Genomic DNA, 15,260 nt, shown 5'->3' with positions numbered 1-15,260 from the left:
GATGATCTTGCTCCTTTTCTGTTTTCTCTATCGCGATTTCTTATGTACACTCAAGTGTACCTAGTTGGTACGTAAGTGGATTTGATGACTTTGAACAAGCAAACGTCTTAAATGGGAGTGTTTGTACCTGTGTAGCTGTCTTAAGTTGGAGTGTGTACTCGTGTACCATGAATTCCGATTTACCTAAAGTCCACATAGGGTCCCTTGGGCTTTGGTTGACTCTACTGTTCTTAATAAATTACATACTTCATTGCAATTATTTTTGTACTAACTTTTATACGAAGTATAAAACAGTCTTACACAAATACCACATTGATGTCATCAAGTTAAGCAATGAAATCAATTAGTTAATCACTGTAATCAATTAGTTAAGTACTGAAACTAATTAATTAAGCACTGAAACCAATTAGTTAAGCAATACAACCAATTAGTTAAACAATCAAAGTGGTCTTTTCGGTGAGGCGGTATTACACAAAAGTTGTCGTTATTTTTGTCATAAAAACTTTGAATATGAATTTTCAATAACCTATGTTAATGTGACATCTTGTTGGATGTGATTAGGGTACCAAAATCTAAGCCAATCCAAAATATATAGGAGTACTAATTCAGATTGAATGAGAATTAAAATCGGATTTCAAGATCCAAATAAATAGAAATAATTGAAATTTTCTTTAGGTCATACGGAGTAAAATTTTATGTTTAAAAATACATTCCTCTCTCTTAGTCCCTTTATTTTGACACGAAATACTTGTTGAGTTGTTTTGGTTAAACTACAAATACTCAAGATCGTGTACTAACTTTCAAGATATTTCGACAGTGTGTGTCAATTTATGATTTATATTTTTATAACATTATTAGCAAAAGTTGTACAGAATAGGTAATTTTAATTCGGATTATGGATCACATCATGCCTACCAAATAAAAAATTAGATCGGATTAGATTTGTTAATTTCGTTTCATATTGGACACAATATTTCAAAAATCGAACTTCAATATAAATTGAATCGATCCGATTAGACCTCAATAAAACCGAACACCGAATATGATATACAACATAAAAGTAAATCTTTATGAGTTTGTTTTAACCCTTTTAATTTACTTTGACTGTTTCAGGAAAAAATGTTCAAATCGGTTCAAATTTCTTATAAGTTCAAACAAGTTTAGATAAAATAAGCTTATTTGAGTTTTTTTTCCCCAAACAAATTGATTTATTCAGATAATTTAGGATGAAGTTTCTTTGGACAAAATAGTTTTATAAATTTAATTTCAGACGATTAATTAGGCTTAGTTCTATTTACTTATTTTGTTTGAACTTAACTTATCTGAAATTATCTGAACTTCTTTTATCTGGAAAAAACACTTATTTTGTCCGAAAAAACTTATTTGTGTGTACAAATGCTTGAAAAAAACATATTTTTCTAAATTTTTCTGAATTTATTTTGTTTGAAATAAATCAAAATAAGTCGATTAGAACAAGACTTAAACGGATCAGAATTTGAAAAAATGTCAATAAGTTAACAGGATAATACATGGATTATGGATATGGTGACATCCAATGAAACTCACTCCCGCTTTCCAGTTTCCACAGAAATCATTCTTTGCTCTTTCTCCTTCCCAATTTTGTTGTCACCATTTTTCACTTTCTCTCTCCTCAACACTACCCAGAAAATGGTGTCACTCTCCTTCCTTTCATCACTCTCCTCTCTCGCACCACTTTCTCTCTCTTCTCCCGCCATTACCACTACAACTACGAGATATTCTCCTCTTCATGTATGATTCTCACTTTCTCACATTATCGTTGTCTTTAATTTATTCGACATAGTTAGATAAGCTGATTTTCTTAGCGCAATTTCAGGGTACAATTCGCTGTAGTAGTAATAAATTGGAAGTTGATGAAGATCGATTTCGGCGAAGAGACGTTCTTAATTGCCTCGCATTGTCAGCTGGAATTGTGAGCAATTTCTCTTTATCTTATCAGTATTACTTTGGATTTGAGTAGGTTAGGGTTTTTGAAGAATTCTGCAATTTTCTAAAAAATTTACATTTCATGATAAGTTGCTATGAATTTTGAATTGTGTGTGTAATTATTCTCACATTTATAGCATTCTTGCAATATTTGATACGGAGTATATTTTTCTCTACATGCAATTATGTGCAGCTCTGCAAGGATGTTATTCAAGTGAACTTGATTATCTGACTTTGTTATAATTGCGAATTGATCTTATTGGAACTGAACCTTTACTTCGTAATTGAACATATTGGAACTGTTGATTACATGAAATTAACCAGAATAAGTAAGTCCCTGATATGAGTTCAAGAGAACTTAACCTAAGGCTTTGTTTGATAGGATCCGAGTAGTATATACTACCCACAAGGATCACTCTAAGACAATCAACCAAACAATACAACTCCAATAAACCACAAATAATTCACCAAATGATAATCTAGCAATCAACCAATAATGATCAGCAACTAATAATCAAATGCAGAAGAATAAAAACAATCAACACACACAAATTATACGTGGAAAATCCCTTCGATGTGAAGAGTAAAAACTACGGGACTTGCGAGGAGTCCGCCTTTGTCACCTTCTCTTATTATGATAAAATTGAGGGAAAAAACCCAAATCAGTCATACAAAGGTTCACAACCCACCAACTTTCAAAAAAAAAAAAAAAAAAAAGGTTCACAACCCACCAACACTTCCATACATTAGAGGTCTACAAAAGAAATAAATAAGAAATGGAGACACTTGAATTAAAACTTGATCCGTGATATGAGATAGCTATTACCTAAAAGTTGCTAATTTGTCTGCCTTCTTTAGTAATGGACTAATGGTTTTGAATTTTTTGTAATCTTCTTTCTAAGGGGCATGCAGAACATTGCAGGTTTTAGATTTTTAATTGATATGTTCAGGACTTCAAGTCCTAGTGATTTTCTGATGGAACTATATGTCATCCAGCTAGAGATTTCTATAAAACATTTTTTACCACAACCTTTAATGTCTTGGTCTGCATGAAAGTGTATGTATACTTTTTATAATTTGATGATGATTTTCTGCCAGCCTTAATGCCTTCTCAGGAAGTAATAGCAAGTTCAGGAACCTTTTCTGGAGATGCGTATGCTGCTGACTTAATTCAGAGAAGGCAGCGCTCTGAGTTTCAATGTAAGTGTCTGAGATGCTTTTGCAATTCTAGTTTTTTTAAGTAGTCTACTGAGCTGAATGTCTTTATTTTATTACATTGCAGCTGATATTAAAGGAATACTGTATACAGTTATAAAGGTACGCGGCTAGTGTTTATGTGTGTTCTGTTTGTAATATCTAAACCTCTTTATTAGATTAGTAGTACTCATTTCTTAGACTAATAAATAATAATACATCCTGTTTGTTTTTTTTTCAGAAAAATCCAGACCTCATTCCGTCCATACTAACTCTAGCTCTAAATGATGTGATGACTTATGACAAGGTGAGATCATTGATATTTTTGTATCAGGTTTCTTTATATGCATCTCCGTTCTACATTACTTGCGTCCGAGTAATAAATAAACGAGAAACTGATTCATATGGTTAACTTTGTAGGCCACAAAATCTGGAGGCCCAAATGGTTCAATTCGATTCAGGTATTTTCTGGAAAAATGATGTATCTCAGTTAAATGATGTGAATTGTTTAGGCAGGGTAGAAAAATGTCAGTTCAGTTCTCTCTGGATTCACCATTGGGATAGTATTTTGTATCTGCCACTTGCTAGTATCAGAACCATCAAAAGTTATGGCTGAAGTGGTCTGTTTTCACATAATTTCTGGATACTAGGGTTGATTTCTTTTTCTGAACTTCTTGCTTGAAGCTCAGAGATAAGCAGACCTGAAAACCAAGGGCTTTCTGCTGCGTTAAGTCTATTGGAGGACACAAAAAAAGAAATTGATTCAAACTCCAAGGGTGGACCGATTGCTTTTGCTGACCTAATCCAATGTGCAGGTTAGACAAAAGTGGCTACTTCTGTGTTCCTTTCTAGCATTTGGTGTTCTTGCAACAAAATTTTCACACAAATGTATTTGCTTCCTTCAATCTGGTTTCTGGCTGACACTCAGGCAGTTTAGAGCAACATATTGTGGATTAATTAAAATCATATTCGATGAATAACTTATATGTTTCACTCTCTTTCTTTTCTTCTCCCTTTGATTCCAACTAATGCGTACGAATGAATCTATCACATACTTCATATCTCGTACCATGATGATACTAAGGAAACATTTTCATCCCAAAATAAGTTACCCTACTATAGTGCTATGGTACTAATTTTTAAGAAAGTGTTCTTGAATAAGGTGCCCAAGGACTTCAGTATAGCGTCCAAAGAAAGATGACAAATTATTGTGATAGCATAATTTCTAAAGAGATAATATCATTATTTTTGGGTGCAAGGAGTAAATTAGGAGCTAAAATGAAATAAGTGCATTAGTCTCAAATCCTGGCCAATGGAAACAAAATTGTAATGTACTTGAACTTATAAATACCCTGAGCATGTTTTTTTGTTCAATGCAGCACAATCAGCTTTAAAGAATACTTTCCTAGCATCTGCTATCCGTAAATGTGGTGGGAATGAAGAGAAGGGATCTTTGTTGTATACTGCATATGGTTCTAATGGACAGGTGTGTTTCCTATACTTGGGACATTCTAGACAACTTCAACAGACATGATTTTTTCTGGATGTTTGAAGAAACCCATGTGATGATTACTGATGATTTACCACTTGTTCTTTTGCATGAAATGTTCAAATTGAACTGCAATAGTGGGGCCTGTTTGATAGGGATTTTGGGAGGACGGATGCTCAAGAACCAGACCCAGAAGGTAGAGTTCCCCAATGGGACAAAGCAAGTGTCCAGGAAATGAAAGATAAATTCAAATCTGTTGGATTTGGCCCCCGCCAGGTACCTCCCCTGTTCTAAATACCCTCCTTTCACACTTGAAAGCTCTTTAAGTGCGTTTCAGAAAATGGTGGGGTAATTGATGTCTAGAATCCTTCTTTAATTTTATGTAGTTTCTGCAAATTTCTTTTTGGTGCCACATTGATGCGATCATGCAGTCGTGCTAGTAGTTTTCCTTTGTCTACAAACACCTGTTAGGTAGGCGGTAATAATTGGTGGGAATGATAATGAATTTGTATTGTAAATTTGCGAGAAAAGTCATACACAAATTCCCATTGTAATGCTAATTCACCTTAAGTATCTCATTTTCTTCACAAATCTTCACTACCATCCATTACTACTTGGGGGGTGGGTGGGTGGTGAATGAAAATTCACCAATAAAAACACAAGTTAGGGATGAGATTGCAATACCATGGATATTTGGATAGTACTAGTATGATGTTACTTTCTAGTCAAATTATATTTAAATTCATGTCTGCTTTACTGCCATTTATTACTGGCACCAAACGGGCCGTTAGAGATTTAAGGGAAGCTATTTTCAGGCAATTTTGTTTTTAAGATTATGTCTGCTTTTATATATCATAGTATGCCAGTAACTTACCGTTACAAATTTACAATAAGCTTTCTTTTTAGAGACATAAATCATGAAAATATGCAACTATTAGGTATGAAATGCTTACTGTAACAAAGCTTGTTCTTAACTCTAGTAAACAGGTTGAGGTAACTATTGTTTTGGTTGTGTTGTGTGCGGTTTCAAAATAGATAATATTGGTTACTGTTAATTGTTATGTAAGCATTTCAAAATTGCATTTCTGTTGCTATAACTCGAGTTTCTTTAACGTAGAGGTCTTTGCATCATAATTTAGTTTTTTAAATCACATCTTCATAACAAAAAGTTGATTATCCCATTCTTGATAAATTTAAGTAGTTTTGAACATATTGCTGCATTATTTAAATGGCAACAACATCAACACCTAACTGAGGGTGGATGTCAACTAGCTTAGTAGGTAAAGTCTTGAGGGGGTGGTACCCAAGACTTGGGATTGAATCCCATCTACATCATTTTCCCTCTGTGGCTCTCTTTACACCCTAATCTTTTTTCTCTTTGCCTGTTTTGCTCATCAGCTGGCTGTTATGTCCGGATTTCTTGGTCCTGATCAAAAGGCAACCGAGGACTTATTGGCTACAGATCCTGAAGTTGCTCCATGGGTTCAAAAATACCAGCGCAGTCGAGACACAGTTTCTGAGACTGACTATCAGGTGAGTGAAAGCCCTTCAAGTTGGATTGAAAATGAGTGAGACCTTTTGGTCTGTTATTATTATGGAGTATGGACTTTTGGACTTTCGGTTTCACACGAATTCTGATCCTTGCTCTTCTATTAGGTTGACCTGATAACCACTCTTACGAAGTTGAGCCTCCTGGGACAAAAAATTAATTATGAAGCATATACATATCCTGTGAAAAAGATCGAGTTGAGCAAACTGAAGTTATAACAACAATGCACCATGAAGAAGAGCAACCACGAGATGCTTAATTGATTGATCTCAGTGTCTACTCACTAAGGGGGGAGAGAGGAAGTCCAAAATGAAGGAATCACCAAACAAACTTTCTGTAAGTTCTTGTTGAAAGATCCCTAGCATTACGGTGGACATAACATATATATGTGCTTAACATTGCAAACTTGCAAATAATATTGTTTCTTCCCCATTTTCTTGAAGGAGCCATCTGATTGTCATCTTTGATAGTTGCTGCTTTCTAGTTTCTACTGTACACATAAATGCATTTCATTTCTGATATGAGAAGGTGATAATATAATGAATGCAGTAATGCACCATCCAAATATGATTGTTGTTTATAAAATGTCAAGTTATTACTCTCTCAAAGTCACAGAAATTTCCCTATTTCTCAAATGCTGTATCCAAATGCAATCTGAGATATTAATAAATTATTATTGCATGAATCTGAGAGAGAAAGAGGGTTGAATCTTCATTTAACATGTTGTTTGGATAAGAGGAAATGGAGAGGAAGGGAATAGGAGGGATACAAGTTCCCTTGTCTGGATAGAAGGTTGGGGGAAGGAAGGAGATGGAGGGATCCATTTTGCCCGCCTCTTTAATAAATACCATCACTCCTAAATTGGAGAGATTGGGAGGGAAAAGGGAGCTCACCTTACCCCTTCCCTTCCTTTCCCTACTATCTTTCTATCCAAACACACCGTTATTACTAACAGGTGCAGTGGTGCACTATGGAGTAACCCAGGAGAGAATGGTTTAGACCTTTCTACATTTTTCAAGAGAAAAAAACCCATAAAACTAAATATATCCGGACTCCTTGGAAGGATTTGTTCTTTGTTTGGAGAAGAGGAAATGGAGAGAAAGGGAGGGGAACTAGTCCCCTTTTAATAAACAACATCCCTCCAAAATTGGAGAGATTTGGAGGGGAAATAGAAATCCACCTTCCTACTCCTTTCTTTCCTCTCCCCTTTTCCCTCTTCCCCTCCCCTTCCTTTCCCTTATTTGCTATCTGAACAAAGTTAATAGCATACTTTCAATCATACCCAACAAGTTAAATGTTCAACAGGAGATAAGAAGAGTGTTTTTCTAACAGGAAAAACACAGTATTTGTATAATTAGCTCCAACTTTTTTCAGCTCCAGAAACTCTTTCCATTTATATATATTCAAGAATGATAGATGAAAAACAATCGACTTCCACTGTAAAATCACAACAGCAACAAATTCTGCGCTTGTGATAATTGTTACATGGATCGAGTATTACATAAGATCATCTTCAAAAGCATACGTTACCCCCAATGTTTACTAGGGGTAGCTGATCGATACAGTACAAGCAGGTCTGATCTTCATGTAATTCTGAGATTACAAATGGTAATCTCAACATATGAGCCAATAAGGAACAAGAGATTACTACACAAAACTTTGTAACCTAAAAGTCATCTTTAGCAGCTGTAGCTAGTTCAGAGCAAGCAGGCGGGATCTGTTTTCCTGTTAGGATAGGCCTGGCATTTTTACACATGGAAACTGCAGGACCACCTTTGCCTTTGTATTTCAGGTTGATATCAGTGAGCTGCACCTTCTCACATGGCGTGCCGCTGCTGCAAATTATCGTCACTGCTTCCCTGCTACCTGATGTGCCCCTCACGTTCTTGAATCTAATGTCGGCAAGCTTCACTCTGGAGGGATTCTGCAAATGAAGTCATGGATTGAATAGTAAGTACAAGTTTCAATTCACTTTACTGGTTTTGCTTCTTAGGCTTTGTTTGGTACTCCCTCTGTCCCTTATTGTTGGCCTCGTGAAGCAACTGTGTTTTATTAAGAAATAGGTGAGTGAAATTGAGAAGAGACAAAAGTGGTGGGCCAAGTGAGTTTTATTTGAGAGTAAAGTTGTGATCTCATGAGCATTTATTGTAAAAGAGCAATCTTTCGGGGACGGCCTTAAATGACAAATGGGGCAAACAAATAGGGACAGAGGGAGTACAATATTAGTAAAGAAAGGGAAAAGAAGGGAAATAAAACTTAGTTTATTTTCCGTTGTTTGGTTTGATGGAAGGAAGTGAGCGGAAAAGAAAAGAAAATGCTTTGACAGCTTTTAATTTTCTCTGTGAAAATTTATTAATGATGTTTTCTTTCCATTTCCCTTCTTTCCCCATCAAATCTCATTTAAGTTTTGGAACCAAACACGGGAAACCATATTTTTCTTTTCTTATCCTTCCAATTCCATTCTACCAAACAAAGCCTCGGGGATTTAATTACCAGCTAAATTAGTCGGACTCCAACATTAGCAACAAAACCCTTACCTTTTGTGCGCAGTGATTGTAGGGGCAATATTCTTGATTAACAATAATAGGATTCAAAACATTTTCAACAATGATGTCCTCGAAATGCAGGCCGGTGACACTACCTTTGAAAGAGTTGAGCCATGTTTTAACCCGAACACCATTGTCTGCGTTCGTGAAGGTGCATCCCTTCACGGTGACGCCGACCACGGGTTCCTCATTAGGGTACCTACCTAGACTTCCTACACTAATACCATGTCCGGGCCCACAAGTGATCTGCTCGATATGGACGTTTTTAGCTCCATCCCCAATGGAAATACAATCATCTCCGGTTTTAATATGTGCATTTGTTATGTTCACTCCAACTGAACGTGCTACATGAATACCATCAGTGTTTAAACTAGTTTTTGGTGCACTAACAGTAATGCCACGCATTTGTACTTTCTTGCAGCCCAAGACTGCCATGTGGAACAGTTTGCTGTTCACTGAAGTTATACCGTTAATTACTGCATTCGTCAAAAAATTGAACCTAAAATTCTGCAATTCAAGGGACAAAAACCATATTCAGTGAGAGAAAGATATATATAAAAAACAAACCATTTGATTATAGGTTCCCACCATTTTGGTAGGGATGACACTAGACTCGGGCCAGGCTGGCCCGAGCCATGGGAATTTTAGGCAGCGCTCACTCTCACCATCACGATCTGTGAGGGGAGCAGGCATGCATGGCCCATGACAAGCCCTTACGGTCCGTTTGGTAGCCGACCATTTTTTACGGGCTACCAAACGGGCCGTTAGACCAATCATATGGGTCATCCCGTGCCTAGGTCGGCTCCTGAGTTTGATAGCACGAGCCCAGTGAGCCTTGCATGGGTCCGAGGTACAACTAACCCAACCCAATGCCATGCTTACGATTTTAGTTAGTGTGATATTGATCAAGGAAGCTTACATAAGGAAGAGTATCACAATTTCCAGATTTTGAGCAATCGTTGACTTTCCAGGCCATTTGCCCTTGACCATCGAACACACCTGCTCCTTTAGGTGCTGTAATGGTCAAACCATCAATCTCACAAAATCTAACCCATGTATCTGACCCCTTAAACTGTGCTGGGTCTGCTGGAGCCTTGAAGTTCCCTAAAATTTCAAAAGTGACCCTTGACTTGCACGGACCTTGGAAGTTAATCGCGTGTAGCATGTAGGTTCCTTTCGGGACCAACACCTTGCTAGGAGTTGGCAATGCACAAGCCGCGGCCCAAGCACTCTGTAAGGCCTACACAATCGATAGAACTACGAATATGAAAACCAACGTACACCAAGTTTAATTAATTTGTTGTAACGTATGTATTTAGGCTCTGTTCTCTTCACCTTATTCTTATTGCTTATTAGATCAGAGCAGAAAAATCAGATTTTACCTGACCTAACCATACCAAACAAAGAAAAAACACTTACAGAAAACAACAAATCAGACCAGAAAGTAGGAGAAAAATAGACCAGGCTAGGTATTAATTTGTTGTTACGTATGTATTTAGGCGCTGTTCTTTTCACCTTATCCTTATTGCTTATAGATCAAACCAGAAAATTTAGACAGAAAACATTAACAAAAACCGGACCAGAAAGTAGAAAAAACAGGCCAGACCAAGTGAAGAGAAGAAACTAAAGCCTTACTCACCTGCGTAGCATCGCCATTAGACTTCAATCCATGCTTGCTTATGTCAAATACAGCAGAACCGGCAGGGGCCGGTTTGCCGTTAATGGCTACGATGCACCATTGAAACAAGATGAAGAACACTGAAAGTTTTGTATTGGTTTCCATTTTCACTAATTTTGTAGTACAACGGTTTTGAAATGTTTTTTTTTTTTTCTCTGTTTGACCTTCTTGCTTTGCTTTTGTCTATATATACTATTTCCAAATGCATAAAAATAACATTTTATTTCTAATTATAGAACTCTTTCTAATTATGTTATTTTCATGTGTTGTTGAAATCAGTTGAATCATGTTCTTTTCGCTCTCTACCGTTAGTCTTTTAGGAGTCTAAATATATGTGACCGCGTAGAAAAATCAAGAAAACTGACAACATATCTTTGCTCCTTTTTTTTGCACCATTTTTCATGCATGCTATCTATAGACAGATTCTGTATTTTCATAAAAAAAAAAAATGACAGATTCTATCTCTTTAAGTAGCTTGAAGCTTGGATATAACTAGATTTGAAACTGATGATGGTCCCGGGCTCGGGTAAACGGGCCGTAAATGAGTATTTGTGATTGATAATGGTTCTACTCGGCCCGATTATGTAATGCTACCGGCCTTTTCTCCAAAAATAAACAACTTTACACTTCCTTTTGAAAATATAATGAACTAAAAATAATTGAAATTTCTGAAATTAGATTTCACAGTTGATGATGGTTCCGGACTCGGGTAAACGGGCCATAAATGAGTAGTATTTATGATTGATAATGGTTCTACTCGAGGCGATTTTGTAATGCTACCGGCCTTTTCTCCAAACATAAACAACTTTAATTTACACTTCTTTTTGGAAAATATAATGAGCTAAAAATAATTGAAATAATTGAAATTTCTGAAATTAGATTTTACATTTTCACAATAAAGTAAAATTTAAATTATTCAAGTCCAAAACCACCCATAAGTTATTAACTAATAACTAACCCTATTCTCTAAAAACTACCCTAAAATGCCCACTAACGCCTAAACAAGTAAAAGTGTTAAACAACTACCCAACTAAGAAAATATATACAAAAAAACATTTTTCTCTTCTATTTTCCCGCCAATTCAAAGCCAATCTTTTACTTCGAGCGGGAATCTATACTAATATATTAAAAGGCGTTGAGAAAAATGTCTATGTGACACGTAGTACTCTTCCTTTGCGCCACATCATTCACTCACCAAATGAATGGCATATCATAAACAACCAAAAATCAACACGTGCAATGAGGTTCAAACTCCAGACCTCAAGTGTGGATGATAACTCTCATTACCATCTTTACCAACAACTAATTGTGGTTAATCTTTTCACATTAATTAATAAATGAATGTTAACATGAAGTCTAAACACTAAATTTTTTATGTGACTTTTTATTTTCTATTGATTATTTTGAAAAAAAAACAATATTAAAGAATTAGGACAACCATGAATAAACATGATTTCATAAGTCTCATAAGCATCAACTATAGAAATGCTTTGCAGGGCTGTATATATCTAATTTGGTGTTTATTAATTTGAATCACTTAGTTCCACTAGAAAACCAATTATATAAATTGTAAGATGATGTAATTGAAAAATTATTGTATTTTATCAAATATCGAGCTTAAGAAAATTCTAAAATTTTAACTATTCAATGTAGCAATCGGGGCATCGCCCGAGCCACACACTAGTTATTATTGCAAATTGAGAGGGGCTAAAGCATAAATTATTCCAAGACAATCCTTAGCAGTACTCCATTTTTTATAGGGTAATGAATACTGATACATCATACATGCGCTATAAATAATTAGGCTCCGTTCTATTTGACTTATTTTGTCTAAACTTATATTATCTGATTTTACCCGAACTTATCTATCTGAAAAAACTTATTTTGGCTGAAATAAACTTATATGTGCGTGAAAATGTATGAAAATACCTTATTTTATTTGAACTTATATTATTTAAATTTAACTAAACTTATTTGAAATACATACTAATCTCATGTGTGTTATGTGAACTTATATTATTAGAATACATTAAAAGTTTCATGTGTGTTATGTGAAATTATTTTTACATATCTTGCAAAATACCTATAAAATCTGGACAAAACTTAGTTAATTGATAGGTGTAATTGTTTAAAGAAAAAGTATCCATAGTTGAGACCGTTTGTAAAACTAATGAGTACTAACATACTAATTTTTATTCCATAAGGAAACTCCAAATTCATTATCATAAGGGTAACTTCATTATTTAATGAAATTAATTAAAAAAATGGTTGTTTAATCAAATTGAATTTATTTAATTTTAAAACCGATTATTTAATGCCAAATCACTAATTAGGAAAGTCTAGTACAAATCATGCATGTAATCATACAATTGTGCAATATGAAAATAAAACCAACTAATTGTGGGGAAAAAAATTGTACAACTCTACATAATGACCTCAAGAGTTACATTATATAATAGTGATTTTTATTTTCACTAAAAAAACCCGGTATTATTATTATTAAGAGAAATTTGGATCCATTAATTAGTAATTTGGTAATCGAATTAATATTATCGTAAATTATAATAATGGTTTCGTGAAAAAAGTATTGGTAAAATAATGCATGTGTATACTTTTGGATTTTTATAGTGGACGGAAACGAAAGTGAAAGTATGCAAGATCGAAGGTCGAATTAAAGGATAAAACAAGATGAAAAAGACAAACATACTATTTTAAAAGTATAAACTTTTTACTATTTTGGAGTCAGTGGCGGAGCACTTCGTAAAATGTGGGCTCAATTGACCTCACTTGAATTTTTTATTTTTGGAAAATTTTATTAAAATTTTAAAATTTTATGAGTTTCCCCATTAACCATTTGACACCACTAAAAAATTATCAAATTTATTTAATCTAACTAAATATTATTTATCTACCACTGATTGGAGCATCGACGTGGTAAATCTAGAGGTAAAATAATGTTCTTTTTTCTTTTATTTTCCTCCTCAAAACAAATTTTCTTTCATACATATTGTTAGAGAAAAGGAACATGATTTTAAAGTGACAGTCAAAATTTTGGTAGCTTTTTTCAAGAGTCTGACTCAGCTGCTTCAATAATTGGGGCAGCAGGTGCATCACAAGCGCGTGGATTCTGCTTTCCAGTAAGAATAGGCTTAACAAATTTACACTTTGAAACCGCAGGACCATCTTTTCCATTGTATTTCAAGTCTATTTCAGTGAGCTCCACCTTGTTACATGGCGCGGTGTTGCTGCAAATCAGTTGCACGGCGTCCTTGGTACTTGATGTTCCCTTCACGTTTTTGAATCGAACGTTGGAAATCTTAACTCTGGACGAGGACCTTTGTTTGCAATGATTTTGGGGGCAATATTCTTGATCAACAATGACGGGAAATGTAACATTTTGAATAGTGATATCTTCAAAATGCAGCAAACTGGCAGAGGATTCATAAGAGGCCCCCCATGTTTTAACCCGGACACCATTGAGAGTGTTCTTGATGGTACAATCTCTTACAGTAATATTTGACACTGGCTGCTCATTGGGGTATCTACCCAGACTCCCCACGCTAATACCGTGGCCAGGTCCACATGTGACATGCTCTACAAGGATGTTTTTTGACCCATCACCGAAGGAGATACAATCATCTCCGGTGGCAATCTTGACTCCTCTAATGGTAATGCCATCTGAACGTCCGATGTGAATACCGTCCGTGTTAGGGCTGTCTCCTGGGGCGGTTATGATCATGTCAGTCATTTCCAGGTTCTTACACCCTTGGAGGGTTATGTGAAAGAACTTGCTGTTTAGTGAAGTGATGCCATTAATTTTTGAATTCGTCAGAAAATTGAACCTAAAGTTCTGCAATGCACAATATAAATAATAAGTTATTGTATCATTTTACAAACAGTCTTTGCATCCTAACATTCCCCTACCAAATATGTGTACTTGATCTAAATTGCGCTTACATGAGGAAGGAATGTGCAGATGCCAAAAGTCTTAACGCAATGATTATTTTTCCAACCTTCTTTTCCTTGGCCATCGAACACACCTGCTCCTTTAGGAGATGTGATTGTCAGACCATCGACGTTATCTATCTCAAACCATGCATCTTCACCTTTAAAGGATGCCAAATCCGAAGCGGCCTTGAAATTTCCTAAAATTTCTATTGTAATTGGTGTTTGGCATGGACCTTTAAGCGTAATAGGGCCTAGCAAGTATTTTCCTTTAGGAACTAAAACCTTGCTTCGTTTTTTCGATGCACATGCATCACTCCACGCACGCATAAAAGCCTGAAAACAAACAATAAACCAATATTATCGATTAAAAAATGGATTTAACAGATTGTCAATACATATACCATATTTCTGCATCATCTTATATGAAGAAAATTGTCATTTCGTGTCTCAATTAAAGTCATCCCATAAACCTGTTACAAATATAGAAACTTTTGACATGATTATGACATCGATTTTTCAAGTATTTATTTACCTTTGCAACATTGGTACCAGGCTTAGCTCCATTCTTGGTTATGTCAAATACAATGGTATCGCCTTCAAGAACGTGCGTGCGGCCATTAATTTCTAGGACAAGCAAATAAAATGCCAGGGAAAACAATATAAGAGTGTAATTTAATTTAAAAGCCATTTTTTCCTTTGTTACAAATATTTTGCAGTGCCTTTCTATGTTAAAAATGCTATTATATATATTGGGTAAGGGAGAATAATATTAGGCACGAAAATTGTAATTTACTAAATACGAAATTTATTAGAAGTTATCCTTACACTATATTAAGAAATTAATCTATGGTTCCCCTCAAACATAAATAAATATATTAATATCTATGGTTT

General features: G+C 35.2%; 3 protein-coding genes across 4 annotated transcripts; 1 reads left to right on the top strand and 2 right to left on the bottom strand.

Moving 5' to 3' along the window:
* The first annotated feature begins 1,497 nt into the window (after positions 1 to 1,497).
* Positions 1,498 to 6,639, top strand: LOC110804485 (thylakoid lumenal 29 kDa protein, chloroplastic). Of its 2 annotated transcripts, XM_022010114.2 has the most exons (11): positions 1,498 to 1,770; positions 1,856 to 1,951; positions 3,081 to 3,165; positions 3,248 to 3,282; positions 3,401 to 3,466; positions 3,580 to 3,620; positions 3,844 to 3,974; positions 4,539 to 4,645; positions 4,787 to 4,924; positions 6,047 to 6,181; positions 6,305 to 6,639. In XM_022010114.2, the coding sequence occupies exons 1-11, from the start codon at positions 1,537 to 1,539 to the stop codon at positions 6,413 to 6,415; spliced, it is 1,179 nt and encodes a 392-aa protein (XP_021865806.2). In that variant the 5' UTR covers positions 1,498 to 1,536; the 3' UTR covers positions 6,416 to 6,639. The 2 variants fall into 2 exon arrangements, with proteins under 2 accessions (XP_021865806.2, XP_056693847.1); XM_056837869.1 differs by lacking the exon at positions 1,498 to 1,770 and having other exon boundaries at positions 1,860 to 1,951; positions 3,064 to 3,165.
* A 973-nt stretch (positions 6,640 to 7,612) lies between these two features.
* Positions 7,613 to 10,576, bottom strand: LOC110804571 (probable galacturan 1,4-alpha-galacturonidase SALK6). The gene is made up of 4 exons (XM_056837868.1): positions 10,383 to 10,576; positions 9,663 to 9,983; positions 8,735 to 9,250; positions 7,613 to 8,121 (listed from the first exon to the last, which is right to left on the bottom strand). Exons 1-4 carry the CDS (start codon positions 10,524 to 10,526, stop codon positions 7,864 to 7,866), a joined length of 1,239 nt encoding a protein of 412 aa, XP_056693846.1. The 5' UTR covers positions 10,527 to 10,576; the 3' UTR covers positions 7,613 to 7,863.
* Positions 10,577 to 13,146: 2,570 nt separating this feature from the next.
* LOC110784513 (probable galacturan 1,4-alpha-galacturonidase SALK6) lies at positions 13,147 to 15,057 on the bottom strand. Its single transcript, XM_021989010.2, has 3 exons — positions 14,902 to 15,057; positions 14,379 to 14,702; positions 13,147 to 14,271 (listed from the first exon to the last, which is right to left on the bottom strand). The coding sequence occupies exons 1-3, from the start codon at positions 15,055 to 15,057 to the stop codon at positions 13,486 to 13,488; spliced, it is 1,266 nt and encodes a 421-aa protein (XP_021844702.1). The 3' UTR covers positions 13,147 to 13,485.
* Positions 15,058 to 15,260: the final 203 nt, after the last annotated feature.

Source organism: Spinacia oleracea, chromosome 2, assembly GCF_020520425.1.
Source record: "Spinacia oleracea cultivar Varoflay chromosome 2, BTI_SOV_V1, whole genome shotgun sequence".
NCBI lineage: Eukaryota > Viridiplantae > Streptophyta > Magnoliopsida > Caryophyllales > Amaranthaceae > Spinacia > Spinacia oleracea.
The sequence above is the reverse complement of the archived record's forward strand: the minus strand, read 5'-3'. Positions and strand labels throughout refer to the sequence as shown.

What these genes read in the sequence shown, in the direction of transcription:
- LOC110784513 (XM_021989010.2), bottom strand. Translation starts at nt 15,057, where the DNA reads ATGGCTTTTAAATTAAATTACACTCTTATATTGTTTTCCCTGGCATTT. An exon ending in CTGGTACCAATGTTGCAAAG is followed by an intron (nt 14,703 to 14,901) that starts GTAAATAAATAC and finishes GTTTGTTTTCAG; the next exon opens with GCTTTTATGCGTGCGTGGAG. An exon ending in TCTGCACATTCCTTCCTCAT is followed by an intron (nt 14,272 to 14,378) that starts GTAAGCGCAATT and finishes TGTGCATTGCAG; the next exon opens with AACTTTAGGTTCAATTTTCT.
- LOC110804571 (XM_056837868.1), bottom strand. Translation starts at nt 10,526, where the DNA reads ATGGAAACCAATACAAAACTTTCAGTGTTCTTCATCTTGTTTCAATGG. An exon ending in CTAATGGCGATGCTACGCAG is followed by an intron (nt 9,984 to 10,382) that starts GTGAGTAAGGCT and finishes TCGATTGTGTAG; the next exon opens with GCCTTACAGAGTGCTTGGGC. An exon ending in ACAATCACTGCGCACAAAAG is followed by an intron (nt 8,122 to 8,734) that starts GTAAGGGTTTTG and finishes CTTCATTTGCAG; the next exon opens with AATCCCTCCAGAGTGAAGCT.
- LOC110804485 (XM_022010114.2), top strand. Translation starts at nt 1,537, where the DNA reads ATGGATATGGTGACATCCAATGAAACTCACTCCCGCTTTCCAGTTTCC. An exon ending in ATGTGATGACTTATGACAAG is followed by an intron (nt 3,467 to 3,579) that starts GTGAGATCATTG and finishes TTAACTTTGTAG; the next exon opens with GCCACAAAATCTGGAGGCCC. An exon ending in TTTCTGAGACTGACTATCAG is followed by an intron (nt 6,182 to 6,304) that starts GTGAGTGAAAGC and finishes CTCTTCTATTAG; the next exon opens with GTTGACCTGATAACCACTCT.